The sequence below is a fragment of the Chiloscyllium punctatum genome, chromosome 22 (assembly GCF_047496795.1).
Source record: "Chiloscyllium punctatum isolate Juve2018m chromosome 22, sChiPun1.3, whole genome shotgun sequence".
NCBI classification, from domain to species: domain Eukaryota; kingdom Metazoa; phylum Chordata; class Chondrichthyes; order Orectolobiformes; family Hemiscylliidae; genus Chiloscyllium; species Chiloscyllium punctatum.
The window spans coordinates 67,837,196-67,858,891 of record NC_092760.1 but is presented as its reverse complement, the minus strand read 5'-3'; the positions used below and the strand labels follow the sequence as shown (position 1 = coordinate 67,858,891).

Genomic DNA, 21,696 nt, shown 5'->3' with positions numbered 1-21,696 from the left:
AAATCTTATGACTACCCAGCATCCTTTGAGTGCTCAAGTGGACAGTGTATCACAGTTAGTTAAAACATCTTTTAAAAAAATCTATTTAGTCAGTTATGAACTTGAATGCAGCATTTTACTTTATTCTGTAGCATAGCAGTGTATTAACAGGTCTGAATAAACTGGATTATTTGGTCGGTAAGATTTTTTTATATGGTAATACATCAAGAAACCAAAAGCTATTTACATTTGAATAGAGCTTGTCGAAGCAGCACTCCTCTGCTAAATATGTACCAGTAACTTCACACTGTGAAATGGACTACAGCCAAAGCAGAGCAGAGATGTGATGTGACCTCGGGGACAAATTACAAGTTTGCCTCATAAATACTATAATAAAAAAAAGTCTTTTTATCCTGAATTTTTCACATTTGTATGAGATCGGCTTTTTTTTAAGCCAGCATCTAGAAATTGGATGCATAATGGCTTCTGATATCTTGATCTACAATCTTGAAAGCTTGCTTATCAATCGTATAATCTAGTTTATTTAGCCTTATTAACACAACAATGCACTGTAAAGTGAAATTAAATGATGAATTCAAATATGTGGAATACATTAACCTCTAACATTGATACATTTTTTCCCCAGCAGTAACAGGAGTTGGTTCCATTGATTGTTGCCACACAAAAGTTAGTAAGAAAGACATTGGCATACATTTATTTGCCTCTCTCTCAACTGTTCTTCAAAAGAGATTTTAAGACTGTAGAATATGGATTTCCTTTCGGACTGCCACTAACTGAACTGAAATATTCATCTTACAAGAATTAGTAACTTTAAAATAATTACACAATTCCTTTGTCAATGCAGCTGGCAGGTGCAATCAAAGAATTTTCATTAGTGCAGGTCTGACCACTTGCACCATGGTGTATTCTTCTTTAAACAACTTTTTAAAATAAATGGGAGCTTGGTGCTCATGGAAAATAAGTAGAACTCTCTGCATCGCAGTCTGCATGACTTAGTAACCCAAACCTTAAATATAGGTCAGAAGATTCAAGGTTCAAATACCTAGTCAATATGAAATTAGCTGATTATTTTATATATTTATTTGCAGAATGTGAGTGTTTCAAAATGCTTTTTTTTCTGTCCATACTCTCATGCTCTCGAGAAGCTGGTAGTAAGTCATGTTTCTGAATCATAGTCAGATGTACAGCATGGAAACAGACCCTTCGGTCCAACCCGTCCATACTGACCAGATATCCCAACCCAATCTAGTCCCACCTGCCGGCACCCGGCCCATATCCCTCCAAACCCTTTCTATTCATATACCCATCCAAATGCCTCTTAAATGTTGCAATTGTACCAGCCTCCACCACATCCTCTGGCAGCTCATTCAATACACGTACCACCCTCTGCATGAAAAAGTTGCCCCTTAGGTCTCTTTTATATCTTTCCCCTCTCACTCTAAACCTTTGCCCTCTAGTTCTGGACTCCCAGAACCCAGGAAAAAGACTTTGCCTATTTCTCCTATCCATGCCCCTCATAATTTTGTAAACCTTTACAAGGTCACCCCTCAGCCTCCGACGCTTCAGGGAAAACAGCCCCAGCCTGTTCAGCCTCTCCCTGTAGCTCAGACCCTCCAACCCTGGCAACATACTTGTAAGTCTTTTCTGAACCCTTTCAAGTTTCACAACTTTCCGATAGGAAGGAGATCAGAATTGCACGCAATATTCCAACAGTGACCTAACCAATGTCCTGTACAACCGCAATATGACCTCCCAACTCCTGTACTCAATACTCTGACCAATAAAGGAAAGCATACCAAACGCTTTCTTCACTATCCTATCTACCTGCAACTCCACTTTCAAGGAGCTATGAACCTGCACTCCAAGGTCTCTTTGTTCAGCAGCACTCCAAAGGATCTTACCATTAAGTACATACGTCCTGCTAAGATTTGCTTTCCCAAAATGCAGCACTTCGCATTTATCTGAATTAAACTCCATCTGCCACTTCTCAGCCCATTCGCCCATCTGGTCCAGAGCCTGTTGTAATCTGAGGTAACAGTCTTCGCTGTCCACTACACCTCCAATTTTGGTGTCATCTGCAAACTTACTAACTGTACCTCTTATGCTCGCATCCAAATCATTTATGTAAATGACAAAAAGTAGAGGGTCCAGCACCGATCCTTGTGGCACTCCACTGGTCACAGGCCTCCAGTCTGAAAAACAACCCTCCACCACCACCTTTGAGCCCGTTCTGTATCCAAATGGCTAGTTCTCCCTGTATTCCATGATATCTAACCTTACTAATCAGTGTCCCATGGGGAACCTTGTGGAACACCTTACTGAAGTCCATATAGATTACATCCACTGCTCTGCCCTCATCAATCTTCTTTGTCACTTCATCAAAAAACTCAATCAAGTTTGTGATATATGATTTCCCAAGCACAAAGCCATGTTGACTATCCCCAATCAGTCCTTGCCTTTCCGAATACATGTACATCCTATCCCTCAGCATTCCCTCCAACAACTTGCCCACCACCGAGGTCAGGCTCACCAGTCTATAGTTCCCTGGCTTGTCCTTACCACCCTTCATCAACAGTGGCACCACGTTTGCCAACCTCCAGTCTTACGGCACCTCATCTGTGACTATCGATTATACAAATATCTCAGCAAAAGGCCCAGCAATCACTTCTCTAGCTTCCCACAGAGTTCTCGGGTACACCTGATCAGGTCCTGGGGACTGATCCACCTTTAACCGTTTCAAGACATCCAGCACTTCCGCCTCTGTAATCTGGACATTTTACAAGTTGTCACCATCTATTTCCCTACAGACTATATCTTCCATATTCTTTTCCACAGTAAATACTGATGCAAAATATTCATTTAGTATCTCCATTTTCTGTGGCTCCACACAAAGGCCGTCTTGCTGATCTTTGAGGGGCCCTATTCTCTCCCTAGTTACCCTTTTGTCCTTAATATATTTGTAAAACCCCTTTGGATTCTCCTAAATTCTATTTGCCAAAGCTATCTCATGTCCTCATTTTGCCCTCCTGATTTCCCTCTTAAGTATACTCCTACTTTCTTTATACTCTTCTAAGGATTCACTCAATCTATCCTGACTGTACCTGACATATGCCTCCTTCTTTTTCTTAACCAAACCCTCAATTTCTTTAGTCATCCAGCATTCCCTATACCTACCAGCCTTCCCTTTCACCCTGACAGGAATATACTTTCTCTGGATTCTTGTTATTTCTGAAGGCTTCCCATTTTCCAGCCATCCCTTTACCTGTGAACATCTGCCCCCAATCAGATTTTGAAAGTTCTTGCCTAATACCGTCAAAATTGGCCTTTTTCCAATTTAGAACTTCAGCTTTTAGATCTGGTCTATCTTTTTCCATCACTATTTTAAAACAAATAGAATTATGGTCACTGGCCCCAAAGTACTCCCCCATGACACCTCAGTCACCTGCCCTGCCTTATTTCCCAAGAGTAGGTCAAGTTTTGCACCTTCTCTAGTAGGTACATCCACATATTGAATCAGAAAATTGTCTTGTATACACTTAAGAAATTCCTCTCCATCTAAACCTTTAACACAATGGCAGTCCCAGTCGATGTTTGGAAAGTTAAGATCCCCTACCATAACTACCCTATTATTCTTACAGATAGCGGAGATATCCTTACAAGTTTGTTTCTCAATTTCCCTCTGACTATTTGGGGGGGTGGGGGTGGGGGGGGGTCTATAATACAATCCCAATAAGGTGATCATTCCTTTCTTATTTCTCAGTTCCACCCAAATAACTTCCCTGGATGTATTTCTGGGCATATCCTCCCTCAGCACAGCTGTAAAGCTATCCCTTATCAAAAATGCCACTCCCCCTCCTCTTTTGCCTCCCTTTCTATCCTTCCTGTAGCATTTATATCCTGGAACATTCAGCTGCCAGTCCTGCCCATCCCTGAGCCATGTTTCCATAATTGCTATGATATCCCAGTCCCATGTTCTCAACCATGCCCTAAGTTCATCTTCCTTCCCTGTTAGGCCCCTCATTGAAATAAATGCAGTTTAATTTATTAGTCCTACCATGTCCCTGCCTGCCCTGACTGTTTAACTCATTTCTGTTCTCAGCTGTACCCGTCTCAGATCGATCTCTTTCCTTGCTATCTCCCTGGGTCCCACCCCCCAACTTACTAGTATAAATCCTCCCAAGCAGTTATGGCAAATTTCCCTGCCAGTATATTAGTCCCCTTCCAATGTAGGTGCAATCCGTCCTTCTTGTACAGGTCACTTCTACCCCAAAAGAGATTCCAATGATCCAAAAATGTGAATCCTTCTCCCATACACCAGCTCCTCAGCCATGCATTCATCTGCTCTATCCTCCTATTCCTGCCCTCACTAGCAGGAATAGGAGGATATAGCTCGTACCACCTGGAGTAATCCAGATATTACTACCCTTGAGGATGTCCTTTTTAAAATTCTACCTAACTCTCTGTAATCTCCCTTCAGAGTCTCAACCTTTTCCCTTCCAATGTCGTTGGTTCCGATGTGGACAATGCCCTCCTGCTGGCCCCTCTCCCCCGTGAGAACATTCTGCACCCTGTCTGAGACATCCTTGATCCTGGCACCAGGGAAACAACACACCATTCTGCTTTTTCTCTGCTGGCCACAGAAACGTCTGTCTGTACCTCGGACTACAGAATCCCCTAACACAATTGATCTCTTGGAAGCCGACGTACCCCTCGTTGCATTAGAGCCAGTCTCAATACCAGAAACTTGGCTGTTCATGCTACGTTCCCCTGAGAATCCATCACCCCCTACATTTTCCAAAACAGCATACCTGCTTGAAATGGGTATATCCTGCTCTAGCTGCCTACCTCTCTTACCCTTCCTGGAGTCAACCATCTATGTGACTGTATCTGAGACTTTCCTCCCTTCCTATAACTGCCATCCATCACGTACTGTAGCTGTTGCAAATTCCTCATCGCTTCTATCTGTGTCTCCAGCTGATCCACTCGATCGGATAAGATTTGCATCCAACAGCATTTATGGCAGATATAATCCGCAGTAACCCTTAATCTCTAGTTAAACTCTCACATCTGACAAGAAGTATATATCACTGCAAAGGCCATTTTTGCTCCTTCACAATCTACAGACCCAGAAAATAACACTGTCTTATTCCTCTACAAACACTGCCCCAGTTTAAATTAATAGCTATGGCTTATATTTTAAGTTTAATCAAGAGACTTATCTCCAAAAACACAATCAAAAAAGAATCCACTGTACCCACTACTGCAGCCAATCATTGCAATCATGTGGTTTCAATACTTCTCAGTGCTATTTGAGAGGAAGTTCTGGGAGTTTGAGCCTCACGAAAGAATACCACTATATTTCCATAGAATGTCCCTTGAAGGGAAACTTGTGGATAGTCGTGTTCCCATTAGCTTACTGCCTTGGTTCTTCTAGGTAGTAGAGATTCTAAATTTGGTGCTATTGAAGAAGTCTTGGTGAGTTGTTGCATGAAATCTTGCTGAAGGTAGAGACTACTGCTTTGGCAAGTTGGTTTTGGAGAGAGTGCGTTTTTAAAGTAAGTTTCTCTCTGATAAGAAATATAAAGAAAAATGTTAATTTGTTAAGGGAATATTTTCCAGAGGCTTACTCCCTTTTGACCTCCCTTTTGCTGACTATTGGCTTCTCATGTCAAGAGCAAGACTGGGTTTACAATGGATCAGTATCCCACCAATATTCACGATAGATGATCATATGTTAAAATTAGTCAACTCTTTTAACACCCCAGAAAGGGCAGTAGGTTAGTGGTAATTCTGGAAATCTACTACAGCAGCAGTCAATGTATTTTGGATGGGTTAAATTGACACCAAAACAAAAAAAAGTGTATTTTCTACATTTTCCATGTAAAAGTCATCTCCTCAAATTAACAGCTTTACAAGGAAACATATTCCTAGTTGCAATGATTTGACTAGATTTGACATTTTTCCAGTAGTTGACACCTGTCTTAATAGAAGATACAATCATAACTCTTCAAAATTTAACTACAATATATAAAAATGATTGTGTCATGGAATAACATTATTAATATTTAAAGTTATTTAGAGTGAAGAATCAGTCCCAGAACAAATTCATTTGAGCATGTTTCTCTAAAAGGCCAATGACGAAATTAAAATGTCACTTAGTTTAAATATTTGTAACCCTTATGATTCTTCACAATTTTAAATAGTACAAAGCTACAGAAATTCTAATGTAAAAAAATCAGAAATATAAATTTGAAAAATGTATTTATTAAAAATAAAATTAGAATAAATAATGAATTAAAATAAATTAGAAGGAAATGTGCATTTCCAGGTTTTATTAGGCATCCTGATAAAGGGCTTTTGCCCAAAACGTCGATTTTCCTGCTCCTTGGATGCTGTCTGACCTGCTGTGCTTTTCCAGCACCACTCTAATCTAGACTCTGTTTTCGAGCAGCTGCAGTCCTTGTTTTTACTTAAGTGTTTACATGGTAAAGGCACAACTTGCAAAAATTACAAAAGCTTTCTATTGATTAATTTCATATGCATATGCTTTCAAAAATGCAAAATCATACCTGTACTTTTGGTAAGTTTTGGTACCGCCATGCTATCGTCATGGAATTCTGGGATACAGCAGTGGAACTATTACTATTCTCGGAATTGTTTTCTGTCTCTCTGATAGTTTCATTGGTCTCTATTACATCATCAAGTAAGGGTGCAGGAAGCTCCTATTCAAACCAAATGAGAATAATTTGTCTTTGAAATCCATAAATGTTGACACAAAAATAATGTTTGTTAATGTTAAATTGAAATGATATAAACTGAAAACACTGACAAGACAGAAATAGCTGGAAATAAAAGTAAACTTTACCAGAATTTAGTAAGAGTAGAAATGAGGTTGAAGTCTAATAATTCATGACCAAATCAGTTATGAGAACTTTGCTTCAAGTTTCAATTTCCTTCTGTTATGAAGCTCTGAGCTAAATGATCTGTAGATCTAATGTGGATCACCAAGCCCAAGTGAAAGATGTATAAGAAACAACTGTTTCTTTTTCCATCCCCATCCCAACCCTTTAAAACTGTCGTGTATAAAACTAGTGCAGCATTTTTATATTCGAATTTGACAGAAAAAGAACAAGAAAATCTACAGATTGGCTTAAACCTTTGCATCCTGCTATTTGAAACAGTCTGAACAAGTTCTTTCAACCTCTGGTCAATAAGAATACCAAGCTATTGTTTTCAAAATAACGCAAATTAACACCTGCAATGTTCTTCAGGTAGTGTTATCTTCATTAAGCTTAATTATCCAAATGCCAGTGATCCTTGCAGATCACTTTTCAGGCAAAAGATCATTAGGATAATACCTACTTAAGCACTCACCTAACTCCCAGGGCTGATCATTCTTTCAGCTTTTTCTACTGACATAATGAGTGACACCTGTTGCTGGTTCCCTGTACTACACCAGCATTGTGCACCATATGCAGAAAGAATCTCAAGAGTCGATAAACTATTTCACACCAGTCACCTTTAATATAGTAACAGGAATGAATCCAACATTCCGTTTGACAATGTGGCTTTGCGCAACCCTTGTTTTCCATTTTCACCTTTGAAATGGTGGAACTTTAAACTTGTTAATTCACCAGTATATCTGAACTAATAAAAAAAACTTAATCTGACTGGCTAGTTCTTCAAATATCTCAGTGACACAGCCATTACAAAATAAATCCAAATATATTGGCAAGTCAAACAGCAAAAAAAAAGACCTTTTTGACAAAGTATAATTTATTATACTACTGTTTGTTTGTTACAATAGCAATTGCACTTCAAAAATAATTATATAAAAATCTATGCGACATTTAGACATGATAAGGCATATAAATGACTCTCTGCGTCAAGGATTGTAAATAACAGAACTCCTTTTAGAGCAGTAACTCTGTGACAAAATTCAAAGTCAATAAAACCCAGTGAACCTCCGGGAAAAAAATACATATAAACCATTGTTTTTAAGTCGATGCCTTAGGCTGCAGTTTCACAGCAGCAGAAACGAGTTTTAGTAGTAAAGTGACGTGAAAGTGGTTGCTTAACACTAGGATCAGTTCCCAATCTAACTCCGGAATGTACCAAAGCCAATCAACAAGGCTTAATTTGGGCATAGCACCATGTGATGTCAAACTTGGAAAATGTGCAGGCAGCTTGTTGAAACTCCTGGACATTCTAAGACCTACGCTTGATGAAGTGTGATGCACAGACTACAATATCACATGTACTGAGATTTACACAATCTAGTTGATGGTCTTAGACCAACAGTCTAGTATAGCAGCAGACCCAGTTTTGCAATTACCTCACTTGAATCTAAATTCATCCAGTAACCTGCTTACATCATTTTGTTTTGACAGAAGGAAATCACAGCCATTGTTATAATCTGACCCTTCTTACAAGCTGAATTCTCTAGAGTATAATAAAACCCAAGGTACCCCCATCCCACAGTTAATGAGGCTTAACCTCACACCCTTCTAAGCTAGCTTAATTGCATGTGCATTAAGCCAAGTAAAGACATCACATAGCACTCTATTCTATTTACAATAAAAGAGAAAAGACTTAGATTATGTAGCAGCTAAACTTCGATCATTGGCTTATCAGTTAGGGTAATCCATACTTCATAAGCAGCACTACTGAGAAAAGCACTTTCATCCTCACAGTCATCCGCATTTAGCTTTTGAGTAATGAATGTTTGGAAGAATTACCAGTCGATTTGGACCACAATTTTGTGGTAGAAGTAGCAATTAAATAAATTGGGTGAGAATCAAAGTAAGTGCTAATTGCTTAAGTGGTAAATTCCACAATACGTCTGTGTTTATTGAAATGTAATTTAGTGAAGTTTAGTACTCTGCTGGTTTATGACCACCTGTCTGAATTCCTTTTGCCTCTGCAGAGAGTACCTATCTATAACCAAATTAAATATTTGTGTGTCATAGCTAGTAACTATTGCCATTATAATTTAAATATATATTTTACAATTGAAATTTATATTTAAAAAGACTAATTCCCATAGAACAACATTGACCGTACATCATGCCCTACAAATTATTTTGTGATGTCCCGAGATTGTACAAATGAAAATCTATTTTTCTAAACCATGGAATAAAACAAGGAATGCCCAACATAGTGTTTTTGTGACTCTATTTAGAATAAATGTAGAGTTGCTGGATGTGGGTTTAAGATAATGACCTGATTACAGTTGGCAGAGAAGTGATGGCGCTAGCTGCTATTCTCAAAGAAAGTTGCTCACAAAGATTTGGTGATCTCCATAACATACAATTTCTCTTATTTGACATGTCTGAATCTGGCGTTGAAATAGAATGGAAAGTGTTTCCTGGCATTCAGTAACAGCAATGTCATCAAGCAAGACAAGCAGCCAATCAAATTGGAGTATTCTCACAGGAACTAAAAAGCAAAATATACCCTGTCATAGCTTCCCCTTTGATCATTATGAAAAGACAGCCCCTTCCGTGAAACTTGTTCCAATATTCATTTACCATCCAACAGTTCCTCCCTTCCCATAGCACCTTTCCACGCAAGTGCAGGAAATGTAAAACATAACCTTTCACCTCTTGTTCTGATAGTCTAAGGCCTCAAACACTCCTTGTGTAAATGAAACACTTGTGTTTGCTGCTCATAATGTGGTCTCTACTTTAGGGAAATGAACACAGACTAAGTGACCACTTTGTAGAGTCCTTCTTTTCACTCTGCAAACATGATTGAGTTTCCTGTCATTTCTCATTTCAATGCTACCATTATAATCTCTCTATCCTTGGCCTGCTACAATGTTCAAATGAAACTCAACATATGTTCAAAGAACAGCATTTGTTCTTCTCACTTGGCACTCCACAGTCTCCTACACTCAACACAAAATTCAAACATTTTTAATAATAACCTTGACTTCAGTTTTGTTTCATTTCATTTTCTGGTTCAGTTTTGTTTAATTTCTGTTTTTAGATCCATACGTTGTATTCGGACAACAGCCAAGCAGTCATTTACAGCACACCTAGACATTCTTGGCTTTGTTATTACATCATTTGGCTTTGTACCATGAAACCTTTATCAGTTAATCCTTCCTGACTTTCCTCTGGTCTTTGACACTTTCTTCTCTTCTTCAGTTTTTCAACTTGGTTAAAATCCATTGTGTTTATTCTTTTCTCAGCACTGATGAAGGACCATCAATTGATCTGAATCTTTAATTCCATTCATTTTCCCAGACGCTGCCTAACCTGAGTGTTATCGGTATTTTATTTTAGTAAAAAGCATTAAATATCCTTACTTTTTTAGTCATTTTACGGAAAGCAAAATGAATATTGGGGCATACACATGACTATAGAAAGCTGAAATATATATTTTTTTTAAATACTGGAGACTTTTGACATTCCATTTAAATTAGATATTTTAATGCCAGAGATTTCTTTCAGTTAGCGATTTTTGAGAAGATTTGTAGCTCAGGTTTATGTTAAGTATGTAAGTTAGCCCACTGAGCTGGAAGGTTTGTTTTCAGACATTACGTCACCATGACTCGTCACCATCATCAGTGAGACACTCCGGTGAAGCGCTGGTGCTATGTCCCGCCTCTCTATTCATAGGTCTTGGTTTCTTAAGGTGGGTGATGTCCTTTCTGATTTTTTTTTCAAGGGAAGGTAGATGGGATTTAAGTTGATGTGTTTATTGATGGAGTTCTGGTTAGAATGCCATGCCTCAAAAGAATTCTCGTGCATGTCTTTGTTTTGCTTATCCTAAGATGTGAGTGTTCTCCCAGTCAAAGTGGTATCCTTCTTTGTCTGTATATATGGAAACTAGTGATAGTGGGTCATGTCTTTTGGTGGCTATCACTATTTCCCATACATACAGACAAAGGAGGACGAGAAGCACAAGAATTCTTAGAGGAATGGCAGAACTCTAACCAGAACTCCCAACAATAAAATCATCGACTTAGATCCCATCTACTTTTACTTGGGACAAAGATAAAGAACCGGACATGACATCACTCACCTTAAAGGAACCAAGACCTATAAATAGAGAGGTGGGACATACTACCAGTGCTTCACAGGAGACTCTCACTGATGATGGTACCTTGTCATGGTGATGAAACATCTGAAAACAAACCTTCCAGTTCAGTGGGCTAACTTACATACTTACTTCTTTCAGTACTAAAACTACCTTGGAATCAATGTCCTTTCAAAGTTGTGTAGCTACACCGTAATCCAGAACATTCGATGCAAGAAAGAAAACAGTTGCTCTAAGACGCACACACATGCTAATAGAGTAGAATTAAAGAAGCTGGACAGTGCAACAAGCAGGTTTTACACAGGAAATAGAAATTAGAGGAAACAATGTTAATTGCACTGTCTTTATGGGGATTTTAAACAATGTAGCTTTACGAGAAGCATCAACTCACCAACAGCAACTTTTGGATCTCCACACCAAATTGGACAGACACGGCAGGAGCAGTTGTCAGTTTTAAAGTGAGACAATGAACCTTGACCATTTCCGCATTGTTACCACTACAAAACCCTGACCAAGGACATTACTTATGTAATGCAACTGTAGAATTACAAGTCTATAAAAACATTACATGCATATTTAAATATTACATTTAATTTTCTACGATTATAATTTATTTTTAAATTCTTTAAAACAAATTGCATGTTTAGGAAATATATTATCTGTGAGCACCTATGATTTTGTGGGAATTAGCACTGGCATATTTTGCAAGGATGGGTGCACGTTCGTGAGATTTCATATTGATCACAGATCACATAAGCAATTATGTAATAAGTGGAAGTTTCAAACAAATAACCAAAAGTGACTGGTTAATTCATTGAATACTTGGGAGTTTCAGTGATATTGTTGCAATCTTAAAAATCATTCCGAAACATCACAAATGGCAAGGAACTGCTAATCTGACTTTCTTCACATAAGGAAATTTTTTCTTATTTCTAATTCCTTTATTTATTATTCTATTATTGCAAGAATGCTTCACAATAAGTCAATTCCAGCTCTCTGGTCATTTTATTGTTGTGTTGAGTTTCTTTTGTAATTTATCAATTACTGCATCACTATTTATCTAATATTCCATCAATGATGAATGAAAATATTGGCTACCAGCATTTTAGAGCGTTCCTAAATGAAACTGCACTCAAATCAGCTGAGCTCATTTAAGGGCATCAAGTGACCATACTGATCAAATTTAGAGGCATAACCTAATGCTGCAATAATTGAAGCACAACATCTTCATCAACAAACATACCTGTAAAATTTCTTCAGGATGATCTTTGGCAGATGCTATGAAAAGAGAATGCCCGCTAACAATGCCTTCGGCTAAGAAATACTTCAGCAACATCCGTGAGTAACTCTCATAGCTATCTTCCTCTGAAAAAACAAATTTAGCATTTGCTAAATATTAACAAATAAAACTTTAAATAATTATTACATGATAAAGAGCTTTGCATTAAAATCTATATCTTTCAATGCAGAATCATGCAGCTTCTTGATAAACTATTCCGATCTTGGGGATTCTCATCTCTGCACAGCTCACAGGTTAAAATCAAGTTTCTAAAAATAACAATTAAAGGTTTTTTCTGTACCTTATAGTATGGCTTCAAGTTCCTGAGTTTTAAATGTTTCATCTTAATTAGACTAATTCAATAGGTCTGACAGCTAACAGAAGATGGCCTTGTAGCGCAGCTGGTAGCACTTACATCTTTAAGGAATAGATTTAGCATTTAATATTAGTTGGTTGGTAGGTAGGTAGTGAACCATGTTCTTTGTAAAATCAACCCTGTCAGGAATATTTCCATCTTAAAATTTTAATTTGTATCATAAAATGCTTGCAATTAATCTCTAAAATATAGTTTGCTTCCCAAACTGAATCATACTAATCCCACCAGTTTTTAACATACTATTTATACTCGAAATGATGACATCATTTCCTTATATTTTTTATGCAGTTGACAACTGAAGAGGTAAAGTAGTTTCAGATTGTTATTACTGAAACCAATCTGATTAAAATTACATTTAAAATTTGTGCGTATTTCTAATTTTTATCATCTCATTTACTTAACCTATTGCAAGGTATAAACTCACTTGTTTGAGAGTTATGGGGTCAGTCCATTTGTGGAATATAAATTGTATCCCACTGTTAATTAGATACGCTCCATTTAACTTTCATTACAGAAGCAAACGTCTTTTGTTAATTTAAAAATACACAGATTTTGTGTGACTTGTGTGAAAAAATGTGGAAATTTGCGGTGCTAAATGTTAGAGTGTAGATCATCAAACCCTCCTCCAGAATACACTTATTTTAGGACACTCAATAGATATAAAAATTATTTTCTTCCCCTTTGCATGACAGAACACTGCGTATTCAAAAAGGTTAACAATCAACTTGAAGTCAATCTTTAAAAAAAAATCCACAAAAATGCACTGACAATATTTTTGATGACTGTCAACAGCTTCTGTAAAGAAAATGACAGCTCTACAATTTGTCATTTTTTGAATTGTCTATTAGTAATTGAATTTAAAAAAAGGTTTAATGACCTAGAAATCAGAGGACCAAAGAAGCCCGAGATGGCATTCTTTCAGATCTTTTCATGGTATCAAAGTTAACAATAACTGGTCACAACTGAAAGTCACTACAAGGTGTAACACATTTTGAGGTTACAGGCCACTTCTATCATTCCTTTCCTTAAGCTGACTGGCACTAAGGCTATTGATTTCACTGAAACAACATTTGCTTTTGTACAGTCAATGATTGCCTAATGCAATTCTTGCCTATCACAAGCATATGTATTATACATAAAGGTAAATATGACCTTGAAGGATACTTTCAACTAAATGCTAGCAAAGCCAAGCATTTACCTCATAATTCATCAACATATTTTTAAAAAAACATTTGTATAATATATACACACACACACACACACACACACACACAAATATAACATTCTAAAGTATTTAATGATTGTGTTGTTACTTCACTTAACCATAACTGGATTCTGTGGAGTAATCAAATCAACCTTTTTGAATAAAGGTTGAGAGCATTCTAATAATATTCTGGATAACAGCTAATATTCATCTGTTCTGCATTTTCAAGAAATGTTAATGATGAAGTTGTTTATTGCCTTGCAAAGATCAATGTATGATGACATATAACCAAAAATGACAATGGGAGAACTAGTGTTCAATAGTGAGACAAAAACTGCTTTTATATTGCAGAAGGTGTATTTTTTAGAAAATGACCGTGCTGCCCCCAGTATGCATTAACGAATTTGGCAAGTTTGTTTCAGGGTTGCATAAGACTTGTATTTTACTCAATTCAGGAGCTTCAAATATTCTCCAAGGAAGTAAAATCAAGAAAAAGTTAAAAGATATGTTGCAAAATCTTGCGAGGAGAGGTTAAGAATTAAATTAACAGACAGGGTTGATTTACATAACAAAGCATTCAGACAACAATTGACTGTCTTCACGTTTAAGCCTGCTAAACATTTAACCTTAAGTTTGTACTGTATCCCCAATTTAGTTTTGAATAGCAGTAGATGAATCAATTAAATGTGAAACATCAACAGGATGAAATACTTATGATTTTACATGGAATGGCAAAATTGAGAATAAATAATAGTATCAAGCGTGTTGACAAGAGGTTTCAGATATTGTAGCATACGCAGCAAAGTAAATTAGTCCTTTGAATAAAACAGGTATGTTCTGGATTAACAAGCACACCACCAAGAACGTGAGAGTATACGTCGCGGGATGATTTAAAAAAATTCATTCAGAGAATGGGTGGCATGATGGCTCAGTGGTTAGCACTGCTGCCTCACAGCACCAGGGGCTCAGGTTCAATTCCAGCCTCAGGAGGTTGTTGTTATGGAGTTTGCACATTCTCCCTGTGTCTGTGTGGGTTTCCTCCAGGAGCTCCAGTTTCTTCCCACAGTCCAAAGTTGTGCAGATTAGATGGATTGGCTATGCTAAATTGCCCATGGTGTCCAGTGATGTGCAGCCCAGGTGGATTAGCCATGGGAAATGCAGAGTTACAGGGATAGGGTAATCTGGGTGGGATGTTCCTCAGAGGTTAGTGATGACTCGATGGGGTGAATGGTCTGCTCCCATTCTATAGGGATTCTATTTTATAGAATGTAGATGTCACTAGCCAGCTCAAACAGTTATTACACATCCATCATTACCAATAAGAGATGGTAGTGAACTGTCTTCTTGAACTGCTGCACTCCATGTGGTGTAGGTACACCCACAATGCTGTTAGGAAGAAGTTACAGGATTTTGACCCAACAAAATTGAAAGACTGGGTGATATTTTCCTGGATGAGTATATACTTGCCTGGATGATTGCAGATGCTACAATGCTCAAGAGCTTGACAACATCCAGGACAAAGAAAACCACTTGATTGGCACCATGTCTACAAACATTCACTCCTTCCACCACCGATATACAGCACCAGCGGTATTTACCATTTACAATATTCTCTCCAAGCTACACACCATCCTGACATTGAAACATCTTACCATTGCTTGACTTCTACATATCCTGCTCTTACTCTTGCAGTACATTTTCAGAGATTTTTGTTTATCTAAAACCAGTTGCAAATGCCATGCTTACTTCCTTATGAGGCTCCAATCCATTGTCAGAAAGTGACAATACCCTTAGCATACACCAGGTTTAACACCAACAAACACAGTAAAAGTGACACATACAGAAATATTGCATATGTTAAAATCTAGATCACTATACACAACTTCTGCATTTGTTAAAGGGAAGGTTGCTTGCTTATGGCAATCTGTGTAGCTCCCAGTTCTTTACTAGTACTCTGAGGACTACGTTTCATCATTTTTTTCTGTGAAAATCATAGACTGTGGACTTGATTACGGAAATAGTACTTTACAGCAATTTCTCACCTGCAACACAGCCACAATTCTGGAAGGAACCATCATAAATGATTGTTTTGAGATTTTTATTTGGCAAGTAAATCTGGTAATCCATCCTGCGATATGTGATAAGTCTGTTTATTTCAGCTATAGTCAATTATCAGAGTTAGTTAGCTCAGCTGATTGAATGGCTGTTTTTTTTTTGAAGCAGAGTGATGCTAACAGCATGGTTCAATTCTTGCAGTGGCTGAAGTTACCACGAAGGACTCTCATTCTCCACTTCTCCCCTCATCTGAAGCCTGGTGACCCTCAGTTTAAACTACCACGAGTTGTCTCTCTCTCTCTCTCTCTATGTGAAAAAAAGCCTTGTGGTCCTCTCAGACTATTGAAACTTTACTTTTAATTCAACTATGGAACATACAGAACTTGCTGCAGTAGACAAATTCTTCACTTGAACCCTACATCGTCCATCCCATTATCCTGAGGGTGCATGCCCACATTATAATTCCCCAGTGTTCAGTTATTAAACAGGTTTGCTGAAAGCTGTAAATATTAGTATAACAAAATAAATAGCTTAGTGATATCAGCTTAATTCATTAATGATACCGTCCGTCAAAAGGTTGTAAAGTAAGCCAAGTACAAGAGGTTTTTCGGCATGGGAATGCTCTGTGCAGAACTGAAGGTATCCTGCATTGTTAACGGTACAGTCCCTCAAATACGGCTTGTTTCAGTGACATATTTGGATATTAAACATCCTATGGCTTGTAGAATGACAGTTGTTTGAAAACAGAGAGGCAGCAGAGAGGTTGAGTGTGTTAGCAAAGAGGTAAAGCTGGGTTATCAAGATGTGCGGGGCAGCACGTTGGCTCAGTGGTTAGCACTGCTGCCTCACAGCACTAGGGTCCCAGGTTCGATTCCATCTTCGAGTTTGCACATTCTCCCCGTGTCTGCGTGAGCTTCCTCTGGGTGCTCCAGTTTCCTCCCACAGTCCAAAGATGTGCAGGTCAGGTGAATTGGCCATGCTAAACTGCCCATAGTGTTAGGTGCATTAGTCAGAGGGAAATGGGTCTGAGTGGGTTACTCTTTGGAGGGTCGGTGTGGGCCAAAGGGCCTGTTTCCACACTGTAGGGAATCTAATCTAATCTAATGTGTGTGAGAAATTTGACTCTCATGCTTGCAGATGTTCAAAGACAGAACGTAGATGATAGATGAGAGGGGATACTGGTATTGATCCTTGGTAGGACTCCACAGGGAACAAAAATGGCCGGGTGGGAATAGAGGAGGAAGAAAACCTTCTGGAAATGCTTTGCCCACAATTGGTCAGATAAATGTTTTGTGACATTTTGCGTGAGTTCTGAGCTATGTGATAAAGTACTATAAATATAGGTCTTACCGTGTTATTTCTATCCCATAACACCTACATCAAAAATGTCAGTTAGGGCAAAGTTGAGCAGTGTGAGCTCATTAATATGTACTGCATGGTCTCATACCCTTTTGAGGAAGAGACTTCCAAAAGGTTCACAATCATCTGTGGAAAATATTCTCTTTATCTCCGGCTTTAATGGGTGACCCTTTTTTGAAAAAGTAACTCACAGTTCTAGATTTTCCCACAAAATTAACATCATTTCAGCATTTGCCCTGTCAAGACCCCTCAGAATCTTATAAGTTTCAATCCAATAACCTCTTGTTCTTCTAAACTCCCAACAGATCCAAACCAAACCTGACCACTCTTTCCTCACAAAACAACTGTTCCAAATATTAATCTTGTAAACATTCTCTTAACTTCTTTCAACACATTTAAATCCTCCAATAAACAGACATACACAATACATTGTACTCCTGACATGAATTCAACAATGTCCTTTATAAGTGAAGCATAATTTCCCAACTTTTGTACTTAATTCCACAATAAATTATAACCTTCTATCAGAATCACAGAAACTTTCCTAATTATTTTCTGAACCAGCATGTTAACTTTTCGTGAATTATGCACAAGGATACTCAGATCCCTCTGCATCCCAGAGCTCAGCAGCCTCTCACCACTTAGATAATATGCTTCTTTTTTATTCTTCTTGCCAAAATGGACAATTTTACATTTTCCTACATTATCCACCATTCACCCAATGCTTGTCACTCACCATCCATATTCCTTTGTGGATTTTTAAAATTGTCTTCGCAACTTAGGTTCCTATCTATATTTGTGTCAGCAGTAGGTATAGTAAGCATACCTTTTCTTATTTATTTATATAAATGATAAAAAGTTGAGGCCGCAGCACCGATCCTGTTGCACACCATTCATTATATCTTACCCATTAGAAAATGGCTCGTTTACGTTTAGTCTTGGCTTCTGCTAGGAAGCCAATATTCTATGTCAATAGGTCCGCTTCACCATGAGCTTTTAATTTCTACAATTGCCTTTAAGTGGCGCCTTATCAAGTGCCTTCTAGAAATACAGTACACTATATCTAGTAGCTGTGGAGAGATGGTGGCATCATGATTAATACGTACTGGGTTAGAAGAAATCCAGGTTAATACTCTGGGAACATGACCTCAAACGCTGCCAAGCTAGTGGAATTCATAAGACACATTAGGCCAAAGGGCTTCCTACCACATTGTTACAATTCTGCAAATTCCATTTGATATTAGTCTCACAGTCTGCACGAAATGGTTACTCACAGCCAGATGTTCACATGGATCAAAATTTATTAAATAACTTTCCAACTGAGCTTGGATGACTCTTATCTTGTCAGATTGTTGGTGACATAGAACAGCTATTTACACCTCCAGGGGAAACCACTTCCAAGAGTTTTTTTTGTCTACTCTTAGAAATGCTCACTAAATTTCAAAAAGTCTCTTGTAATTTCTTCTTATGCAAGAACAGCCAATTTTATTACCAGCTGAATCTATAAGTGCAGGCATGAAGCGTCAGGAAGACATTTTGTAAAATAATGTATCACCAGCCCACAGGAGATACTGTAATTTCTCTCTTTTGCCAGCCAGTGACTGCAATTTTGATAGTCAATTTTTAGGATTATTTTATGAAGAAAGGTTCAGCACGTTGGTGCCAAATCCATTTGAGTTTAGAAGAATGAGCAGTGATCTTTTTAAACACAGAAGATTTTGAGGGGCCATAACAGGGTGAACACTGAAAGGATGGCTTCTCTTGTAGGAGGGACTACAATGAGGAGAGACAGTTTGAAAATAAAGGGTTATCCATTTAAGATCAAGATGAAGAAAATTATTTTCTCAGGAGGTTGAGTGCCCTTGAAATTCTCTATCCCAGAAAGCAGTAGGGCCAGAATCATAGAATATGTCAAAGGGAGAGGCAGTGAAATATTCAGTCACAAAGTCACTCTTTAGATACATGTGCACAATACACCAGCTGTGAACTAGCTCAGAGTCAGTCCCTGAAGGGATCCTTAAATTCCCTGCTTAGGTCTGTCAGCCGGGGCTCCCTGATTGGGGTTGTTAACCTGAGCCAATCATAGTCAATAAGTCCACCTGGTTCCAATCACAATATTCCTTCCCCACCAAGTCCAGAAACGTAGGCCTAGTCATTCCCTGGTAACTTCGCCTGGGATGTTTTCACCCCAGGTTGGGTTCCTCTGACTCGGACTTAGACATGGGTGGCCTAAGAGACTGTAACCTGTCTCTTGTGTCTGCAGCGTCTCACAAAAGTTTCCTTTTCTTTCCAGCGGCAATGGTATCAAGGCTGCATTAATCTTGGACACTAGACAGACGGGGAGGACAAGGTTTCAGGCAGGCTTTCTGGCTGTTCTGGGGGCCAGGTATGGTTTGTTTCTGCCCTGTTTGCGAGGGAGCATAGAGTCATAGTCATAGAGTTATAGCAATGTACAGCACAGAAACAGACCCTTTGGTCCAACTTATCCATGCCCACCAGAAATCCTAACTTAATCTAGTCCCATTTGCCAGTATTTGGCCAATACCACCCTAAACCCTTCCTATTCATATACCCATCCAGATGCCTTTTAAATGCTGTAATTGTACTAGCTTCCACCCCTTCCTCTGGCAGTTCATTCCGTACATGCACCATGTTCGGTGTGAAAAAGCTCCCCCTTAGATCCCTTTTATATCTTTCCCCTCTCACCCAAAACCTACGCACTCTAGTTCTGGACTCTCTCACCCCTGGGAAAATACCTTGTCTTATTTATCCTATCCATGCCCCTCATGATTTTATAAATCTCTATAAGTTCATCCCTCAGCATTGGATGCTCCAGGGAAAACTGCCCCAGCCTACTCAGCCTTTTCACTTATAGCTCAAATCCTCCAACCCTGGCAACATCATTGTAAATCCTTTCTGAACCATTTCAAGTTTGATAACATCCTTCCACTAGGAAGGCGACCAGAATTGCACACAGTATTCCAAATGTGACCTCCCAACCCCCTATACTCAATGCCCTGACCAAAAAAGGAAAGCATACTACTCTACTTTGAGAGAATTATGAACCTGCACTCCAAGGTCTCTTTGTTCAGCAACACTCCCTAGGATCTTACCAGTAAATGTATAAGTCCTGCTCTGATTTGCTTTTCCAAAGTGTAGCACCTCACATTTATCTAAGTTAAACTCCATGTGCCACTCCTCAGCCCATTGGCCCATCTGATCAAGATCCCATTGTACTCTGAGATAACTTTCTTCGCTGTCCGCTACACCTCCAATTTTGGTGTCATCTGCAAACTTACTAACTATACCTCATATATTCACACCCAAACCATTTATATAAATGCCGAAAAGCAGCGGACCTGTTAACTAATCCCATCCTAACTCAAATTTTTTTTAGCAGCAATCAAAGGCAGGCTTTACAAATCAGACAGTTGCAGACTGACACATTCCATAATGAACTTAAGCAACAATCCATAACTTACAGGAACTTGATCAGGTAAATGTTGATTACTGACAAACTTTATCTCTTTAAAGTTTTCAATACAGCTATACATTTTGAAATAACTCCAAAGAGGCTGGTATCCCGTCACCAAGTAATCCTTTATTTACATGGACATAGTCCTTGACACTGATGCAGCTTCCTCAGAGCCAGCAGTCAGAGTGAAGAGTATCTGAGATTCCAGTTTATACCTGTTAGTCAGGGCTCCCTGAGTGGATCAGGTGAAAAGCCCCAATGAGGGAACTTATATTCTATGATGTCGACGTAGCTGTCCTCATTACCATCATTACATCCCTATCCCTCTAAGTCCAGGGACACAGGCCTGTTATATTTCTCATAGCATCTCCTGGGCTGTTTTTGCACTGGGTCTGGTTTCACTGACAAACCTGGGCGGCATGTACCAAACCCGAGGTGTGGCCCGCGTGTTTCGCAGGGGGTGTCTTGGAAGAAATTTATCCTCTTCTTCAGGTATAAAGGTATTGAGGCTGTGACATCCGCCATGTCCACCTCAGACTCCAAGGTTTCTTCAATGTTAGTTGTTGGTGGTGGTGATGGACGGTTGGGGGGGGGGGGGGGGGGAGCTTTTGACAGCCTTTATGTCTGTACTGAGGGGCCAGGCAAGTTTTGCTCCTGCCTTGTTTTGAGAGGTTGCAGCTTTAATTGATTCATGTACTTGTTCAAGCCTGCCTTACTTACTTGAACTTTGTATGGAACCTGAGCTCATGTGGCCAAAGGCCCTGTGGCTCTGACGCCAAACCTCATCCCCTGAAGTAAAGTGTCTCTCTCGTAGATAAGTCTCGTGTCCAGCATTGGCATTCCTGATGTTATTTGATGCCCCACTATCCTCAGGTCTGGGAAGATTAGATTTAACCTGGTGC

The 21,696-nt window shown here is 38.8% G+C and overlaps 1 protein-coding gene across 4 annotated transcripts in view; it reads right to left on the bottom strand.

The window, feature by feature from the left end:
• elp4 (elongator acetyltransferase complex subunit 4) overlaps positions 1-21,696 on the bottom strand; it is a 642,250-nt gene that overhangs the window by 564,026 nt on the left and 56,528 nt on the right. For 3 of the 4 annotated variants that reach the window (XR_011963758.1, XM_072592591.1, XM_072592592.1), the window contains exons 3-4: positions 12,290-12,411; positions 6,570-6,722 (exon numbers count right to left, since the gene is read on the bottom strand). Coding sequence is in view for 3 of the 4 variants with exons in the window: in XM_072592591.1 (XP_072448692.1) it covers positions 6,570-6,722; positions 12,290-12,411 (275 nt within the window). In the remaining variant the exon portion in view is untranslated. The remainder of the gene's footprint in view (positions 1-6,569; positions 6,723-12,289; positions 12,412-21,696) is intronic. The other variant, XM_072592593.1, reaches the window with a different exon arrangement.